General features: G+C 39.1%; 1 protein-coding gene across 1 annotated transcript; it reads right to left on the bottom strand.

The window, feature by feature from the left end:
• Positions 1 to 361: 361 nt before the first annotated feature.
• On the bottom strand, positions 362 to 3539 carry LOC142615900 (tetraspanin-8). The gene is made up of 2 exons (XM_075788819.1): positions 2911 to 3539; positions 362 to 918 (listed from the first exon to the last, which is right to left on the bottom strand). Exons 1-2 carry the CDS (start codon positions 3415 to 3417, stop codon positions 616 to 618), a joined length of 810 nt encoding a protein of 269 aa, XP_075644934.1. The 5' UTR covers positions 3418 to 3539; the 3' UTR covers positions 362 to 615.
• Positions 3540 to 16937: the final 13398 nt, after the last annotated feature.

Raw genomic sequence — 16937 nt, 5'->3', positions numbered from 1 at the left:
TATTCTTCCCCTCTCTCTCTCATAGTAGAAAAACACATTAAAAATTTTAACATGCTATGGTGCACTCTCAAAAATGAGAGCTCACTATAATATGATGTCAAATTTTTTAGCATATGATATTTTTGATAGAGTAAGTTTTTTTTTTATAAATACTAAAAATAGCATTTTAGCATTTATAACACTCTTGATGAGTACTCTTTAATCACAAATATAATAGCTTTCTCACCGAACAATAGAGCAGGAAATGGTCATTTGTGTCAGGTGCAGTACACGGCCTTCATGATCATCCAGCAACCAAAAACAATGGCAAAGCTAAATTAAATAGACACAAAAGAAAATTAAAAATTTGAGCAATATAAGCTTGAGCTGAGAAGCAATTTTAATTACTGATGCACAAAACCAATAGTGATCAAACTAGAAGATAGAAAACACACAAGTCAAACCAACTCCAAGAGTATAACAAAGAACAGGAAGAAAACAAACCGTCTTCGTGAAAAATTATTGTCAAGCACAAAAGAACTTTACAGAACCAAATATAAGTGCATTCACAAGGACATCTAAGCTAGAAGATGATAGGAAGCCACCTAATCACTTTACATGCTAGTATAATCCAGTCTACTGACGATTCCAATAGGCATTGTCCTTCCTATTGTTTCTGAACGCACAGCACCCAACGGAGTACACAACAATGAGGAAGACAAGGAATATAACGTTGACAATGGCCACCTTCTTCCAGTTACTCTTGATGTTGTCGAGCAATCCAGCCTTGCATGATTGACAGTTGAAGCACAAAACATTTGGGTCATTGCTCCATGTAGTGCAGTCTGAATTACTAGTAGCAACAGCAGCGGCATTGCTCCAATTAGTTGGACTCACATAGGTAAAATTGCAGTCGTTTGATGGCTTGCAGCAACCAGACTGCAAATCAATGAACACGTTCAGAAGGAATATAAAAGTAGTGAAACTGGTAGCAACATATAAACGATTGAGATATGAATCAAGCCACTCACTGCAATCTAAATTTTACACAAAAACACATTACACATATTTGCAGTCCTTAATTAAGGCTATCAATAACCAGCAACTTTTCAATGCTGTTATGTTGTTAGGGATATCAATAAACACCAGAGTCCCTAAAATTTAAACAAAGAAACACCACAGTCCTCAATTAGGGATATCTATAACCAGCAACTTGTCCCTTTTTTTTTGCCCCGCGGGTTGAGGTTGAGGTTGGGGTTGGGGTTGGGGTTGGGGTTGGGGGGGGGGGGAGTGGTGGTGGATAAGTATAACCAGCAACTTTTAAATATTGTTATACTGTTATCTTGTCCTACAAGAATTGCATATTGTTCTAGTCCCACAAATTTAAACAGGGAAACACCAAACCACCAAAGTGAAAAATGGAATTGTAATTCTCTTTTTCTAATTCAAGACCCATATATATAAAAAAAAAAAATCAATTACACACACTATCAACAAGGATGCTTTAAATTGATTGCTTACTATCAAAAAGAATGGTTTGATGGGCTATATTTTCTTAAGATGTTAGAAAGCCCCATCAATGTTATTTTATATAAACACAAGGGTAATAACATCTAGAACTTGACCACCCATTACAAAATTTTTCCAAATATATAAGGAGTCCTTGCGGAGTTCATATACACGTGACGAAACTCTTAAAGACGTAAGACTTCAGTTGAGCAACCCTATAATCAAACCAATATCAAGTTTATCTCATGAAGGACTAAACTATTTCATACAAAATTCTTTTTAAAATGAGATTCCCTGGTCAAAGAAAAGAGGGATATTCCATTAAATTGGAACAATACCTCCTAGTCTACCATAATATATGACAACAGCAACAAAGGGCCCAACTGGTGATGGCAATAACTGAATCCAAGATGGTCCTAGATAATCATACAGTAACAATTTGGTTTTTCATTGGGGACACAAAGGACCTAATTGCATTCACAGGAGACTGGACCCATTCTGATCAGCTTCAACGGTTTATGCCTCCCCTGAAATATTATCTCTTTCAACCTATGATATGCTTTCATGAAATTATACCAGAAAATTTCAAACAAATACCACATATCTCAAACAGAAGAAAATCCAAATTGCAATTATACCAACATAAGTTAAAATAGAACAGCAAACTTTAGATATAAAATTAGTTTTTCTGAAGGCAGTTCTGCAAAATTTTCAGGAAAATAACATCGATGGAATAATAATAAACTCTTCTGCTACGGAATCAAACATTGAACAATCAACACAATTGACTCCAGAAGCACCAACCCACCATAGCGTGAGATTGATTCCAAAAATCAATAATAAAGAGTGGAAACATAAACCCGTACAATCACCAATGAAATGTAAATAGCTTTTGTACAATCATATTATAACCAATTTGATTATTAAAATAAATTAAGCTCCATATAAAAATAAATTTCATTATCAATCAAAAAGAAACTTATGAAAGAATAATTGGAAAAAGATAAATGTGAAAAGAACCCAACAAATTCCTTTTAATCCACAAAGTTAAAACTGTGCTGAAAAGGCTTCCAACTTTTTACAAAGACCTTATCGCATTAAGAAATAGCAGATTCACAAATTTGATACACAAGAAAAAAACACACCCCCAAAAACATTCTCTTTTTGTAGGAATTGAAATACAGATTAAACATGCTTTTCAACCTAGTTGAAAACTAAACAATTCAGACCTATAACAATTAAGAAACACATACAAGAAAACAACATTGCCTTAAAAAGTCAAACCTGAAACAAAAACTAAAAGACCCAAATCATGCTTAAACTTTAAAAAAAAAAAAAATCAGATCTCAACCCAAAAACAAAGACACACCCACTAATCCAATCCCAAAACCCAAATGGAAAAACCAAGTCCAACCCACATACCTGAAGCGCAGAGAGATTCTCAGTATAGAACTTCTGAACGTCGTCGTTCACATACTTGTCAGCAAAACTGGTACAAACCTTACTATCCTGCAAGCAACTCTTAATTCTGTTCCAATTCTTGGTATTGGAAACCCTCTTCTGCAACCAATTGGAGTAATCACCAAGCCTATACTCCTTATACCCACGATTCGACACGGCTTCCCCAGCACCCTTGTTGGTAACAGCAAAGACAAAGATGGTAAACACGAAGAGAAGAACTATGAGGAGGAACATGACCAGAAGGTAGAACCAGAGGAGCCATGAAACACGGCAACAAGCTCCGATTAAGCCAGCTATGGAGACCACCATAAGAAAAACGCCGAGTGCGATGATCGGTTTGTCGAGCCAACGCTCGCACTCAGTGTCGGCCTGTCGGCTCAGCCATATCCCACCACCGAGGATTGGGATTGAGAGTAGGAAGGTCACGAAGTTGAGTATCCCAACCAGGTTGTTGCTCACACGGAACATCGTGGCGTTTTCTTTGGATGGGATCGTGGCGTTTTGCTTGACAGAGAAAGATGAAGCGGTCAAATTTTTGTGTTATACACTACCTGTTTTATATAGAAGCTGTGGGATGCTATTTTCGATCATGTGTAGAAAATATTTTTGTTAGACCAATTCCTATTTATCCTCTCTTCTTATTATTATTATTATTATTTTGATAGGTTTATTTGGGTTTTTTATGCCACATAAAATTTCTATTTCTTTTATTAAAAAAAAAAGGAAGATAGAATTTCTACTCTGATAATGTGGAGAAAATATTTTTGTTAGACCAATTTCTATCTATGCTGGGAAACGTGTGAGGCATGTTATCTGTTATTATATTTTTTATTTGAATTTTTTAATACAAAGTAGAATTTTTACTGGATAATGTGTAAAAAAATATTTTTGTAAGACCAATTCCTATCTATCTGGGAAAAATGTGAGGCGTGTTCTCTGTTATTATATTTTTTATCTAAATTTTTTTTATACAAAATAGAATTTTTACTCTAGTCTAATCTAAGTGTATAAGTTTGTGAAACTTCCTCCCATACTTCACAAGTATTTATACTTATGAAGTGACCACCACACTAAGAGTGCACAGTGATATATATTTTTTTATTTAGGTTAAAACTTAAAATATCATTTTCTTATTAGAATAAAAATAAAAATAGAAATTACAGCATATGGGCTGCCATGGTTTAGGCAGTCTATCGGCAAGCCATGGTTTTGGTTATGTGGTCACGCAGGGTTACCAAGTCCTAGTAGAGTGCACGCGAGCTACCTGGGCTTAGGCAAGGCATGCAACCAAGACTAAGGCAGGCTATATGGGCATGCTGTAAACTTATAAAGTTTACAAATTAAATTAATGATAAAAATACTAAAATTTTCCTACATAAACTTAAAAAATTAATCTTTGATTATATTGTTTCTTAAAAAAAAGTATGATCATATTAAGATATTTATTTATGGGGTAGTGTTTATATTACACAATGTACACATATTTCAATTTTTGAACCAAAACAATTTTGATTTTAAAAAAAAATTGTGTTTACGATGTGTGCAACAATAAAATACTAGTTGTGAATAGTGGAAGAGTCCCCATCCAGGCCTAAAGCCCAAATTCCAACTGGGCCCCATGAAGTAAGTTGGGTCAAGCACGTATACTTATAGGAATGTCCAATGGGTTGCATGGTATGGAAGTGAGACAATAAGGTCATCCTGAGCACCCAAGAGGAGGAGGGGAGCTTTGGTAGACCGTTCCCGTGAAGAAAGCAATAAATTAAAAAGAGCCTAGCCATACCCAAGGTGGGATGCACAAATAATCCATATTTGATTTTCAGAAGGTACCTGAGACCCTAGGAGACTTTTAGAACACGCAAGAAGATTGAAGATTTTCACCTCCGCATTAATGAGAGGATTCCCACCTAAACCCTGCTGAATTGAATGCATAAAAGACAACCTACATAGTATAAACGCCCCCAAAAGTCAAATTCCAGGATAAAGGAATAAGAGAAACCGATAAAGAAGAGCAAAATATCCCTAAAAACTCAACTGGCGACAGGACAGATGTAGAGATAAGAATAAAAAGACACCTATATAAGGGGGAGGACAGAAAAAGAAAGGGGGATGGAAGATAGAAAGAAAAAATAGATAAAAGATAGAAAGAAAAAATAGAAAGAGATAGAGAGAGAAATATCAAAAGGAATAGGAGTGAAACTTCAAAGTACTGTTGTAGTGTAACACCATTAACATAATTTATTAAGATCAATTGCTTGAGTTTCCCATTGTAAAGTATTTTTTTTCTCTCTTTTCCCTTTTTATAAGTAAATTGTCCGTCAATCAAACTCCTTCTTGAGGAGCCAAATATTATCTCCCTAGAAGGGTGGTCTTTGACCCCACACTAGTAAAATTTTACTAAGAAAAAGGTGTGTGCAATGACAGTTAATCTTTATTAATTATGTTTTTGAAATCTACCTTTCATAGTAATTGTCACGTTAATTTGGAAATATAATTTTAGGATTTTCAAACAAATTAATGTGATAATGAATGTGATTTTTGGACTTGCACAATAAATAAATGAATATTTAAATTGTTTCTTGTGACTTGAGATACATTGTAAATTCTATGTGGTAAAATTGTACTAAACTAGTGTCCATGCTGAATTTTATCATACATTTTTTAAAAATAAATATTCATATACAAAATAAATGTTTGATTTTAATCTAAATATGTAAAATTAATTTATGAACTAAAGTTAAATTTTCTTATAAATAATTTTTTTTTAAATTGCTCTATAAATCTAATTCAATCAATTGTATCAACTATCAATAAGTTTAATAATACAATATCTTTATAATATGTGTATATATATATATATATATATATATATATATATATATATTTTTTTTTTTTTTTTTTTTTTTTTCTACATAATAAAAATGATGTCTTTGGAGAAACTTATAGTCAAAGAGTAGAGTAGAATAGAATCTTGTAAAAGTGATGTCAATTAAAAAAAGAATATTTTAATTTCAACAAGTCTTTATGACACATTAATATTCTTCATTTTTTTTTAATATTATTAATGTAAAGATTGTAATTTTCATTGCAAACTATAAAATGTTAACAGCTAGTTCTATCATTCCCCATTGATTCCACCATGAAACTAGGTTCATCTTCCTTCCAAATCATCTCTTGCCTTAAAGACATAGCATATGGTGCAATTTGGTGAGCATCAACATTCCCCTCCCGTTTAGTATTCATAATAGAGACATCAGAAACTGGTAGATGTGGGGTTGGGATTGTAATGAGAAACGAACAAGGCCAAATCATGGGAGCGATGAGCAAGAAGATGAAATTACCATTGGGGGCTTTGGAAGTGGAGGCAAAAGCTTTTGAGGAGGGTTTACTTCTAGCAGGGGACCTCGGGCTCAAACAGGTTATTCTTGAAGGAGATTCTCAAGTGGTGACCAATGCTTTGTTGGATAAATGTCCCACCACCCCCCCCCCCCCCCCAAGCTCAATCCAGATGATAATAGCAAGAGCGAAGCAATGGGAGCAGAAGGTCCAAGATTGGAGGATCAGCTATGTACGCAGAACAGGCAATCTTGCAGCCCATCCTATGGCTAGGAATGCCAGACTTATTTCTGATTGTGTAGTTTGGGTTAAGGATACCCACCCATTAGTGAATGCCCAAGTGCATAGAGATGTAATTCTATTGGATCAGAGTTCAAGATAATGAAATATATTTGTAATTGACTATCAAAAATAATAATAATAATAGAGACATCAGACGTCTAACACACAGCTCTAAAAGTGAATTAATTAATTAATTTTTTTTGAGAAAGTACAAGTGAATTAATCTGTCGTTCCTGATTAATATTACTCATATAACTGAGTAAAATATAATTAAATATATTACAAGGAACTAATGAATGTTTTATGTGGATGTTCACACTGGTGATGACTTTGTGTGACAGTGACTCAAAATTGGATATTTTTGAATGGGACAAAAGGAAATTAAGATGAGGATTGAACTTTGTAGTGAACAAAATCATGACCTCTTCAGCAAAAACAAAAAAAAAATCATGACCTCTTCAGTCTTGTTGGTAGGTAAACGTCACTAACTCCTACTGATTTTGAAAGAACAGAAAAATGGAAAACTCCTACTGATTGATATGTTCTAACTGGTTTTCAATCTTTTCTCAAAAAACATATATTTTACTTATAAGTCACTGTAGACTTGGATTTTCATAATAATAATAATAATAATAAAGCAGAAGCGCCTGCACACACAAAACGCTTTTCTGTCTGCCGACTTTCCCGTTTGACCCGTACAAATATTTGATTTAATGAAAAATTCTTAATTAGTTTCGAATAAGTAATTCTTAGGTACTCTCGGAGCACGGAGATTGGTGCTTTCTCTTCTCACATTCATGGTGAGGTTCGCTCATTAAATTTATGGTGGAGTCCACCATAAATGTGAGAGGAGGGAGCACCATTTCACTATACTCCGGGAGTACTTAAGAATTTTCCGTTTCGAAGTAGTTTTTCCCTTTTTTTTTTATATATATTTATGGTGGGCTTCACTATGAACTTAATGAATGGACCTCACCATAAATATGAGAGAAAAAAGCACCATTCTCCTTGTTTCGAAAATACCTACAAATTACTCTGATTTAATAGTTATTTGTCATAAAAGCACCACATTATTTTAAAATTTTAGAACATTCAAAATAAAGGTGTTAAAAAGCTATTTTAACACCTCTAACACTAAATAATATTTTATTAGTAGTGCTAAACTTAAAAAAATTTAGTTGGTACTTAAAAATTAAAAAAAAAAAACCTTTAATGGTTAAAATAGGATTAGATGGTATTCTTTTTATGGTTTTGTAAGTATCTAGGGGACGTAATATTGATTAAAGTTATTTCATGAAAACCTTTTACCAGCTGGGTAGTTGGGAGTCTTTTGGCTAAAAATTGTAAAAAATGAAGTTTATTATTGTTATAGGTACTATTCAAAGTTATTTGGCAAAATGAGGAGAGAGACTAAATTTCAGCAACGGTATTGCCGAAATTGCAAGAAAAAGTAGAATGTGTCAGGGGAGAGAGAAAATTGAATTTCGGTAATGAGATTACCGAAATTCTTGTCCTGCCCTGCTTGCCCGTGAAGTGCCCAAAATGCTGAAATGAAAAACCAATTGTGGCAATGGCATTACCGAAAATGGGAGGAAAAAAAAAAAAAGAAAAAAAGAATTATGGCAACCAAGTTGCCGAAAATGGAGGGAAAAAAAATGAAACGTTCACAACATTTTTCACAACAAATTACAGGTGGTTAGTTGTTATTGGTTCAAATTTGAACCTAACACTAAGATAACTTTTTTGCCCCAATAATAACAATAAGTAACAACTTGCCATTTATGATTTGTTGTAAAAATATTGTGAAAATGTTGTGGACGTATCATTTCTAAAAAAATCGTAGAGCCGAAATAGAAAAAAAAAAAAAAAAAAGTGGTAATTTGGCAATGCCATTGCCACATTGCCACTTTTTTTTTTTTTTTTCTTTTCCTTCTATTTCGGCTCCACGATTGTTTTTAAAATGATACATCCACAACATTTTCACAATATTTTTACAACAAATCATAAATGGCAAGTTGTTACTTATTGTTATTATAGGAGCAAAAAAGTTATCTTAGTGTTAGGTTCAAATTTGAACCAATAACAACTAACCACCTGTAATTTGTTGTGAAAAATGTTGTGGACGTAGAATTTTTTTTTTCCCCCTCCATTTTCGGCAACTTGGTTGCCACAATTCTTTTTTTTTTTCCCTCCCATTTTCGGCAATGCCATTGCCACAATTAGTTTTTCATTTTAACATTTTGGGCACTTCACGGGCAGGCTTGAGTAAAGGCAGAACAAGAATTTCGGTAATCTCATTACCGAAATTCAATTTTCCTCTCTCTCCTGACACATTCTACTTTTTCTTGCAATTTCGGCAATACCGTTGCCGAAATTCAGTCTCTCTCCTCATTTTTCCAAATAACTTTGAACAGTATCTATAACAATAATAAACTCCGTTTTTTACAATTTTTAGCCAAAAGACTCGGGTAGTTGGTGTTTATGCTATTCCCTGTTAACCAATTTTTTTTTTTTTTTGAGAAGCTTTTTTTTTTTTATGGTGTTCAATATTTGTGGTTCAAACCTCTCTCATCATCCTCCCCGCTTCTTTTCCTGCACTATTTATCTAAAAAAATTAAAAACTTGAGTAAAAAATAAAGATTAATAATCATTCATTCAACTAGATTTTTTTTTATTGTCTTTTTTTTTTTTTTGGATCAGTTTCATTGCCACTTTATCATATCCCCATTTTAAGTTTGTTTTATGCATGATATTTTTAATGAATAAAAAATAACATTATGCAACTGGCATTAGACTCATATCGCATAAAGACACCATACTATATCAATATAATATTTAAAAGTTGAAATGTAGTATTTTTTGTTGTTACACTTCTGTTGTGCCACGTTAGAGTAGCATTTTGATCGATTCAGTCTGTTTAGTCTTGTTTGATTCAGTTTGGTCCATTTTAGTGCACTTACATAATAACGAAAAAAGACAAATTTGGGATGAGGGTACCTATTCTAAACCTGAATTTATTATATATATATATATATATATATATATATATATATATATATATATATATCAATTTCTTTCGAAATTCTATTAAATTTTAGAAATCTAATTGTGGGGAGTAAAAAGACCCTGATGGGAATATGGGCCGTTGGGCCATGCTAAGGAAGGCCGACCTGCTCTTGGGTTTAGGGCTTGTTAGTACTATGGGTCGGCCCATACTCCGAGGATCCGAGGATCCAGCCGAGGGTGATTTTATCTTCGGACAGACACCAGAGAACCCGGGACTTCATGATAAAGGTTAGGGAATGACACGGTCAAGACCGATGGTTAAAGGGGGGAAGCCCTTGAATGTCCCAGAAGCACCGATGTTAGAGAGATACCAAAGATAAAGGCTGTCACCTCCACATTAAAGACCCTGCACCTACCACCCTGGCCGCATTAATGGGGAAGTGACACCTGAACAGTGGAAGGGAAACTTCTGGTTACTATTCAAAGGCACTGAGAAAAGAAATATCTAGGTTAAGGGGGAGTTTGGGGCAACACGTGTACAAAGCATCAAAAAGAAGAGTATTTAAGGAGCAATCTAGAACAGAAATAGAGGATCATTTTTTGTAACCTAAAAGAAAGAAAACAAAGAGAAATAGAATATATAAGAACAGCCCTCGGCTTACGTCCGGAAAAGGGTTGATTTATAATATTCCTTGTTGTTTTCATATGTTTGCAATCTTTGGCTTGTCATTTAATCCTTGAACACTTCTAACCTGGGTTTCAAGCCCACACTCTACAAATCATATTGTTTAAGGCTCATTGGGCCTGAGCCCGTAACTATTCTTGGGGCTAGGTGCAATTGTGCACTTACAATTGGCGCCGTCTGTGGGAAATCTAGTCTAGAAGAGGCTGGGATACTATGGCAGGCTTAGGTGCTCACCATGCAGAGTCACAGGGATCACAGCCGGAAGATCATTTCGAACGTCTTGAACATCTAAGGGATCGTGAGGGGAGTGCCCATACAGAATACCCAGGTGCTAGCCATATTCATGAGGGGGTAGCACCACCCACGATGAAGGTTTTAAATCCATGCAGAAGGAAATCAACCGTTTAAAGAGAAAGCTACGCCGCGCCAAGCGTAGGCTTTCACCGTCCACATCTAATTCTTCCTCAGAGGAGGATAAGGGAGCTGGCTACAGCTCAAGGTCGCGCTCTCCCACCAGTGCAACATCCTCCGGTGAGGAGGACGACCAGCCAACTCGTAAACGTAAGAAGCCTCATTCTAGGGGCTTAGGCAACGATGCTATGAGTAGGGCGTTGCACCAGCTCTCCAAATCTCCATTTGCACGGAGGATTGAGAAAGGAAGGCTTCCCAGAAGGTTTACCCAGCCCACTTTCACCATCTATAATGGCCGGACTGATCCGGTGGAGCATGTGAGTCACTTTAACCAGAGGATGGCGGTGCACTTTCACAACGAGACCCTGATGTGCAAAGTTTTCCCCTCTAGCCTAGGACCTGTTGCTATGAGGTGGTTCAACGGCCTTAAGTCGGGGTCTATAAGTTCGTTTGGGGAGCTCACTAGGGCATTCGCTTCACGATTCATCACGTGTAGCAGAGTACCTCGGCCATTGGACTCGCTATTATCCATGACCATGAGGGAAGGGGAGACGTTGAAAGCATACTCCGATCGTTACTGGGAGATGTTTAATGAAATAGATAGCGACTTCGATGAGGTGGCGCTTAATACCTTTAAGGTAGGCCTCCCTACTGATCACGACCTGAGAAAGTCTTTGACTAAGAAGCCTGTTCGCAGCGTACGTCGCCTCATGGACCGTATTGACGAGTATAAGAGAGTGGAGGAAGACCAACAGCAAGGAAAGGGAAAGGAGAAGGTTATCCCGAAAGTGAGAAGGGATTTCAGGTCGGACTTATACCACAATAACGGCCGAGGAGAGATTACGTTGGACAGTCCGCCTCGGCACACTCGTGCCGTGAACACTTGTATTCCGGGAACCAAGATACATCGCCGGAGAAAGTTCGCAAGGAACCCTTCTTTAAATGGCCTCGATAAGATGGCGGGAGACCCTGCGAAGAGGAATCACAACCTCTTTTGCCGCACCACCGGGATGTGGGCCACACTACCGAGAACCGGCGGACCCACTGTGGAACCATCTCGGAGCAGCTCGTCGAGTGAGGGAAAGTTAAAGCGGACTGTGTCGGCCCAGCTGCAATGATCCAAGTTGGCTCGAACAACCAGAGGAACAATACATCTCGGCCGCATTGGGAACAATTAATGTCATCTTCGGCGCACGCGGGCAGACCGGTTCGGTCCCACTAGGGTGATGGCGGTTTCCCATCCACGTACCGAGGATGTGTGTCACAGGCCGAAGAGGTTGAAGGGCATTTTGCCCGTCTTAGATTTCTCCGAGGAGGATAAGGTAGGGACTATCTAGCCCCATGACGATGCTCTTGTGGTCACCCTCAGAATAGGGAACTATGATGTGAGAAGGGTGATGATAGATCGAGACGGCAATGTAGATATCATGTACCCCCGATCTATTTAAGGGGTTAAGATTGAAGTTGGAAGACCTTACTCCTTACGATTCGCCGCTTATAAGCTTTGAGGAGAGCCGTTGTGCCGAAGGGACAGATCCGTTTGCCCGTTCAATCCGGCTCAGAAACGGTTGAGGTGGACTTCATCGTGGTTGATGCGTACTCTCCATACACGGCCATCCTTGCCAGGCCTTGGCTGCATGCGCTTGGAGCCATCTCCTCTACCTTACATGTTAAAGTTAAATTCCCCTCGGGGGAATGTGTTGAGGAAATCCTCAGCAGCCAATCGGTAGCCAGCGGTGCATCTGGGCTGCAGACGCATCGGGGCAAGCGAGTCTTCGGCTTTGATCACCAAAGACTTATAGCAGTTAACGGCTCCTGGTTCATCTGGAATGGTGACAGGAGATGAGACACATTGCGAGGGGTTAGAGAAGTTTCCAGTAGCCGATGACCCAGAGAGGTTCTTCCAAGTCGGTGTACTTTTGCCACACCAAGAGAAGATGGAATTGTTAGAATTCTTGAAGGACAATGTTGATGTTTTTGCGTGGGATCCTTATGAAGCTCCAGGCGTGGATCCGGGCTTCATTTGTCATCACCTAAATGTCAACCCAGCTATTATTCCGAGAAGGCAGCCACCTCGGCGCTTTTCCAGAGAACATTCCGAGGCTGTGAAGGAAGAGGTGCTTAAACTCAAGAAGGCTGGGGCTATCAAAGAAGTTTTCTACCCCGAGTGGTTGGCCCATACAGTTGTCGTTAAAAAGAAAAATGGAACGTGGAGGGTATGTGTGGACTTTACTGATCTGAACAAGGCCTGTCCTAAAGATTCGTTCCCAATGCCACGTATTGATCAACTGGTGGATGCCACTGTCGGACATCCTCGGATGAGTTTCTTGGACGCCTTCCAGGGTTATCACCAGATTCCTTTGGCATTAGAGGATCAGGAGAAGACTGCCTTCATTACGCCGACGGGGAATTATCATTATAAGGTCATGTCATTCGGCTTGAAGAATGCTGGGGCTACCTATCAAAGGATGATGACCAGAATGTTCGAACAGCAAATGGGGAAAACCATTGAAATATATGTTGACGATATGGTGGTAAAAAGCAAAACAATACCCTCACACGTGAAAGATTTGGCCGACACTTTTCAGATATTGAGAAAGTACAAGTTGCGCCTCAACGCCTCAAAATGTTCTTTCGGCGTGGGGTCTGGAAAGTTCTTGGGATACATGATTACTCATAGAGGCATAGAGGTAAACCCGGTGCAGGTCAAGGCTATTCAGGACTTGCAGCCTCCTCGGAACCCAAAAGAAATTCAAAAGTTGACGGGAATGATTGCCGCTTTGAACAGGTTCATATCTCGGTCAGCTGACCGGTGTCGTCCTTTCTTCCAACTGTTGAATAAGTGGAAAGGGTTTCAATGGACCGAGGACTGCGAGTTAGCTTTTCAACAGCTCAAGCAATATCTATCTCGGCCACCCATTCTGTCTCGTCTAGAGGCACATGAGATTTTGTTTGCTTATCCGCAGTGGCCGTCCACGCGGTCAGCCTGGTCCTGATAAGAGATGATAGCGGGGTGCAAAGACCGGTATATTATGTTAGTAAGTCTTTGGGTGATGCCGAGGTGCGTTATCAACCCTTAGAGAAAGCGCTCCTGGCCGTGGTTCATGCCATGCGAAAGCTTCCCCATTATTTTCAGTCCCACACAGTGGTTGTTCTGACCCAATTGCCCCTCAAGGCAGTGCTGCGTAGCGCCGACTACTCAGGAAGGATAGCAAAGTAGGGGACCATCCTGGGGGCTTTTGATGTTAAGTATAAGCCTCGCACCTCGGTGAGGGGCCAGGTCCTCGCTGACTTGGTGGCTGAATTTGCCGAGCCATTACTGGAAGAAACTCTAAAAGAAGCACACATGGATGAAAAATCAGTTGGTGTGATTACAGCTGCCATGCCTCCGATTTGGAAAGTGTATGTGGATGGGGCGGCTAATCAGAGAGGATCTGGTGTTGGACTTGTTCTAACGTCCCCAGAGGGAATTGTCTTCGAAAAGTCTTTGAGATTGGCGTTCTCGGCTACTAACAATGAGGCCGAGTACGAAGCGGTCTTGGTAGGCATGAAAATGGTGCATAGAATGGGTGGAAAGGAAATCCATATCTTCTCGGATTCTCAACTGGTGGTCGGCCAGGTCACGGGAACCATGGAGGCTAGAGATCCAAGGATGCAGGAATATTTGGCCCAGATTAAGCGCCAACAAACTGAATTTGACTCCTTCACCTTAACTCATATCTCTCGGAGCGGAAACACCCACGCAGACTCCTTAGCCACGCTGGCAACGTCCTCGACTCAAGTTTTACCTAGGGTTATCCTCGTTGAGGATTTACTAGAACCCTCTCTTGTCATTACCAACGTGCCTCGTATCCATCTAATAAGGCCTGGACCTAGTTGGATCGACCCGGTCGTATCTTTTCTTAGGGATGATGTCCTTCCTGAGGACAAATCTGAGGCAGATAAGATACGTCGAAAGGCGCCACGTTTCTGGTTGTCCGAGGACCAAAAACTGTACAAACGATCTTTTTCAGGACCGTACTTGTTGTGTGTACACCCTGATTCAACGGAAGGGCTTCTAGAAGAATTGCATGAAGGGATTTGTGGCAGCCATACTGGGGGAAGATCCTTAGCCCACAGAGCCCTGACTCAGGGTTATTGGTGGCCTAATATGCAAAGAGAGGTCCAAGACTATGCCAGGAAGTGTGATCAGTGTCAGAGGTTTGCTCCTAATATTCACCAACCTGGAGGAGTTCTTAACCCTCTTTCCAGTCCTTGGCCCTTCGCACAGTGGGGACTAGACATAGTTGGGCCATTTTCGAGGGCAACAGGTAATAAAAGATGGCTTCTCGTGGGAACAGACTATTTCACTAAATGGGTTGAGGCTGAGCCCTTAGCAAATATAAGAGATGTTGACTCCAAGAAGTTTGTCTGGAAAAACATCGTTACTAGATTCGGTATACCACACACACTCATCTCGGACAATGGTGTTCAGTTCGACAGTAAGGCTTTTAGGAAGTATTGTGGTGACATGGGTATCATAAATAGATATTCCACCCCAGCTTATCCTCAAGGAAATGGGCAAGCCGAGGCCGTTAACAAAGTCATTGTCAGTGGGCTGAAGAAAAGGTTGGATGATGCGAAAGGCAGATGGGTAGAAGAGCTCCCTCATGTTCTGTGGACGTATCGGACCACACCGCGTAGATCCACTGGAGAAACGCCATTCTCTATGACTTATGGAGCCGAGGCGGTGATACCTCTGGAATCTGGTTTTCCCACCCTAAAGACGAGCTTGTTTAATCCCGAGAATAACACGGGACTCCTGGAGAAAGGCCTAGATTTGCTTGAGGAACGGCGTGAGGCAGCTATGGTCCAGATGGCTTATTATCAACAGAAGCTAAAACGGGGATATGATGCCCATGTGAGGCTAAGGCCACTTGCACCTGGTGATCTCGTACTAAGAAAAGTTGTGGGCACCTCTAAGAACCCAGCTTGGGGTAAATTAGGGCCCAACTGGGAAGGCCCCTGCCGCATTGTTTCAGTAGCAGGCATAGGGTCATATCGGCTAGCTGACCTAGATGAAAGAATTGTACCACGCCCATGGAATGTAAATAATCTTAGAAGATATTATTATTAATAAAATGTGCTTTTATCAGTGAACATTTCAAAGTTATGATTACCTCTGACGCATGCAGTTACTATCTTTAAGAATCAAACAGAAACTTGGTTAAGTGTAGTCCTCGGACCACAAACCTTGTGGAAATTGATGTCTTGTCATTTGTTAAACAGAACCTTAGTTATGCCGGGTCCTCGGACCTCCTACTTTGGGGAAATTAACATTTGAAGTTACTATCTTTAAGAATCAAACAGAAACTTGGTTAAGTGTAGTCCTCGGACCACAAACCTTGTGGAAATTGATGTCTTGTCATTTGTTAAACAGAACCTTAGTTATGCCGGGTCCTCGGACCTCCTACTTTGGGGAAATTAACATTTGAAGTTACTATCTTTAAGAATTAAACAGAAACTTGGTTAAGTGTAGTCCTCGGACCACAAACCTTGTGGAAATTGATGTCTTGTCATTTGTTAAACAGAACCTTAGTTATGCCGGGTCCTCGGACCTCCTACTTTGGGGAAATTAACATTTGAAGTTACTATCTTTAAGAATCAAACAGAAACTTGGTTAAGTGTAGTCCTCGGACCACAAACCTTGTGGAAATTGATGTCTTGTCATTTTTTAAACGAAGACCTTAGTTATGCCGGGTCCTCGGACCTCCTACTTTGGGAAAATTAACATTTGAAGTTACCATCTTTAAGAATCAAACAGAAACTTGGTTAAGTGTAGTCCTCGGACCACAAACCTTGTGGAAATTGATGTCTTGTCATTTGTTAAACAGAACCTCAGTTATGCCGGGTCCTCGGACCTCCTACTTTGGGAAAATTAACATTTGAAGTTACTATCTTTAAGAATCAAACAGAAACTTGGTTAAATGTAGTCCTCGGACCACAAACCTTGTGGAAATTGATGTCTTGTCATTTGTTAAACAGAACCTTAGTTATGCCGGATCCTCGGACCTCCTACTTTGGGGAAATTAACATTTGAAGTTACTGATCTTAAGAATCAAACAGAAACTTGGTTAAGTGCAGTCCTCGGACCACAAACCTTGTGGAAATTGATATCTTATCAATTGTTAAACAGAACCTCAGTTATGCCGGGTCCTCGGACCTCCTACTTTGGGAAAATTAACATTTGAAGTTACTATCTTTAAGAATCAAACAGAAACTTGGTTAA

The sequence above is a fragment of the Castanea sativa genome, chromosome 1 (genome assembly GCF_040712315.1).
Source record: "Castanea sativa cultivar Marrone di Chiusa Pesio chromosome 1, ASM4071231v1".
Classification (NCBI taxonomy): domain Eukaryota; kingdom Viridiplantae; phylum Streptophyta; class Magnoliopsida; order Fagales; family Fagaceae; genus Castanea; species Castanea sativa.
This window is presented reverse-complemented; position numbering and strand designations above follow the sequence as displayed.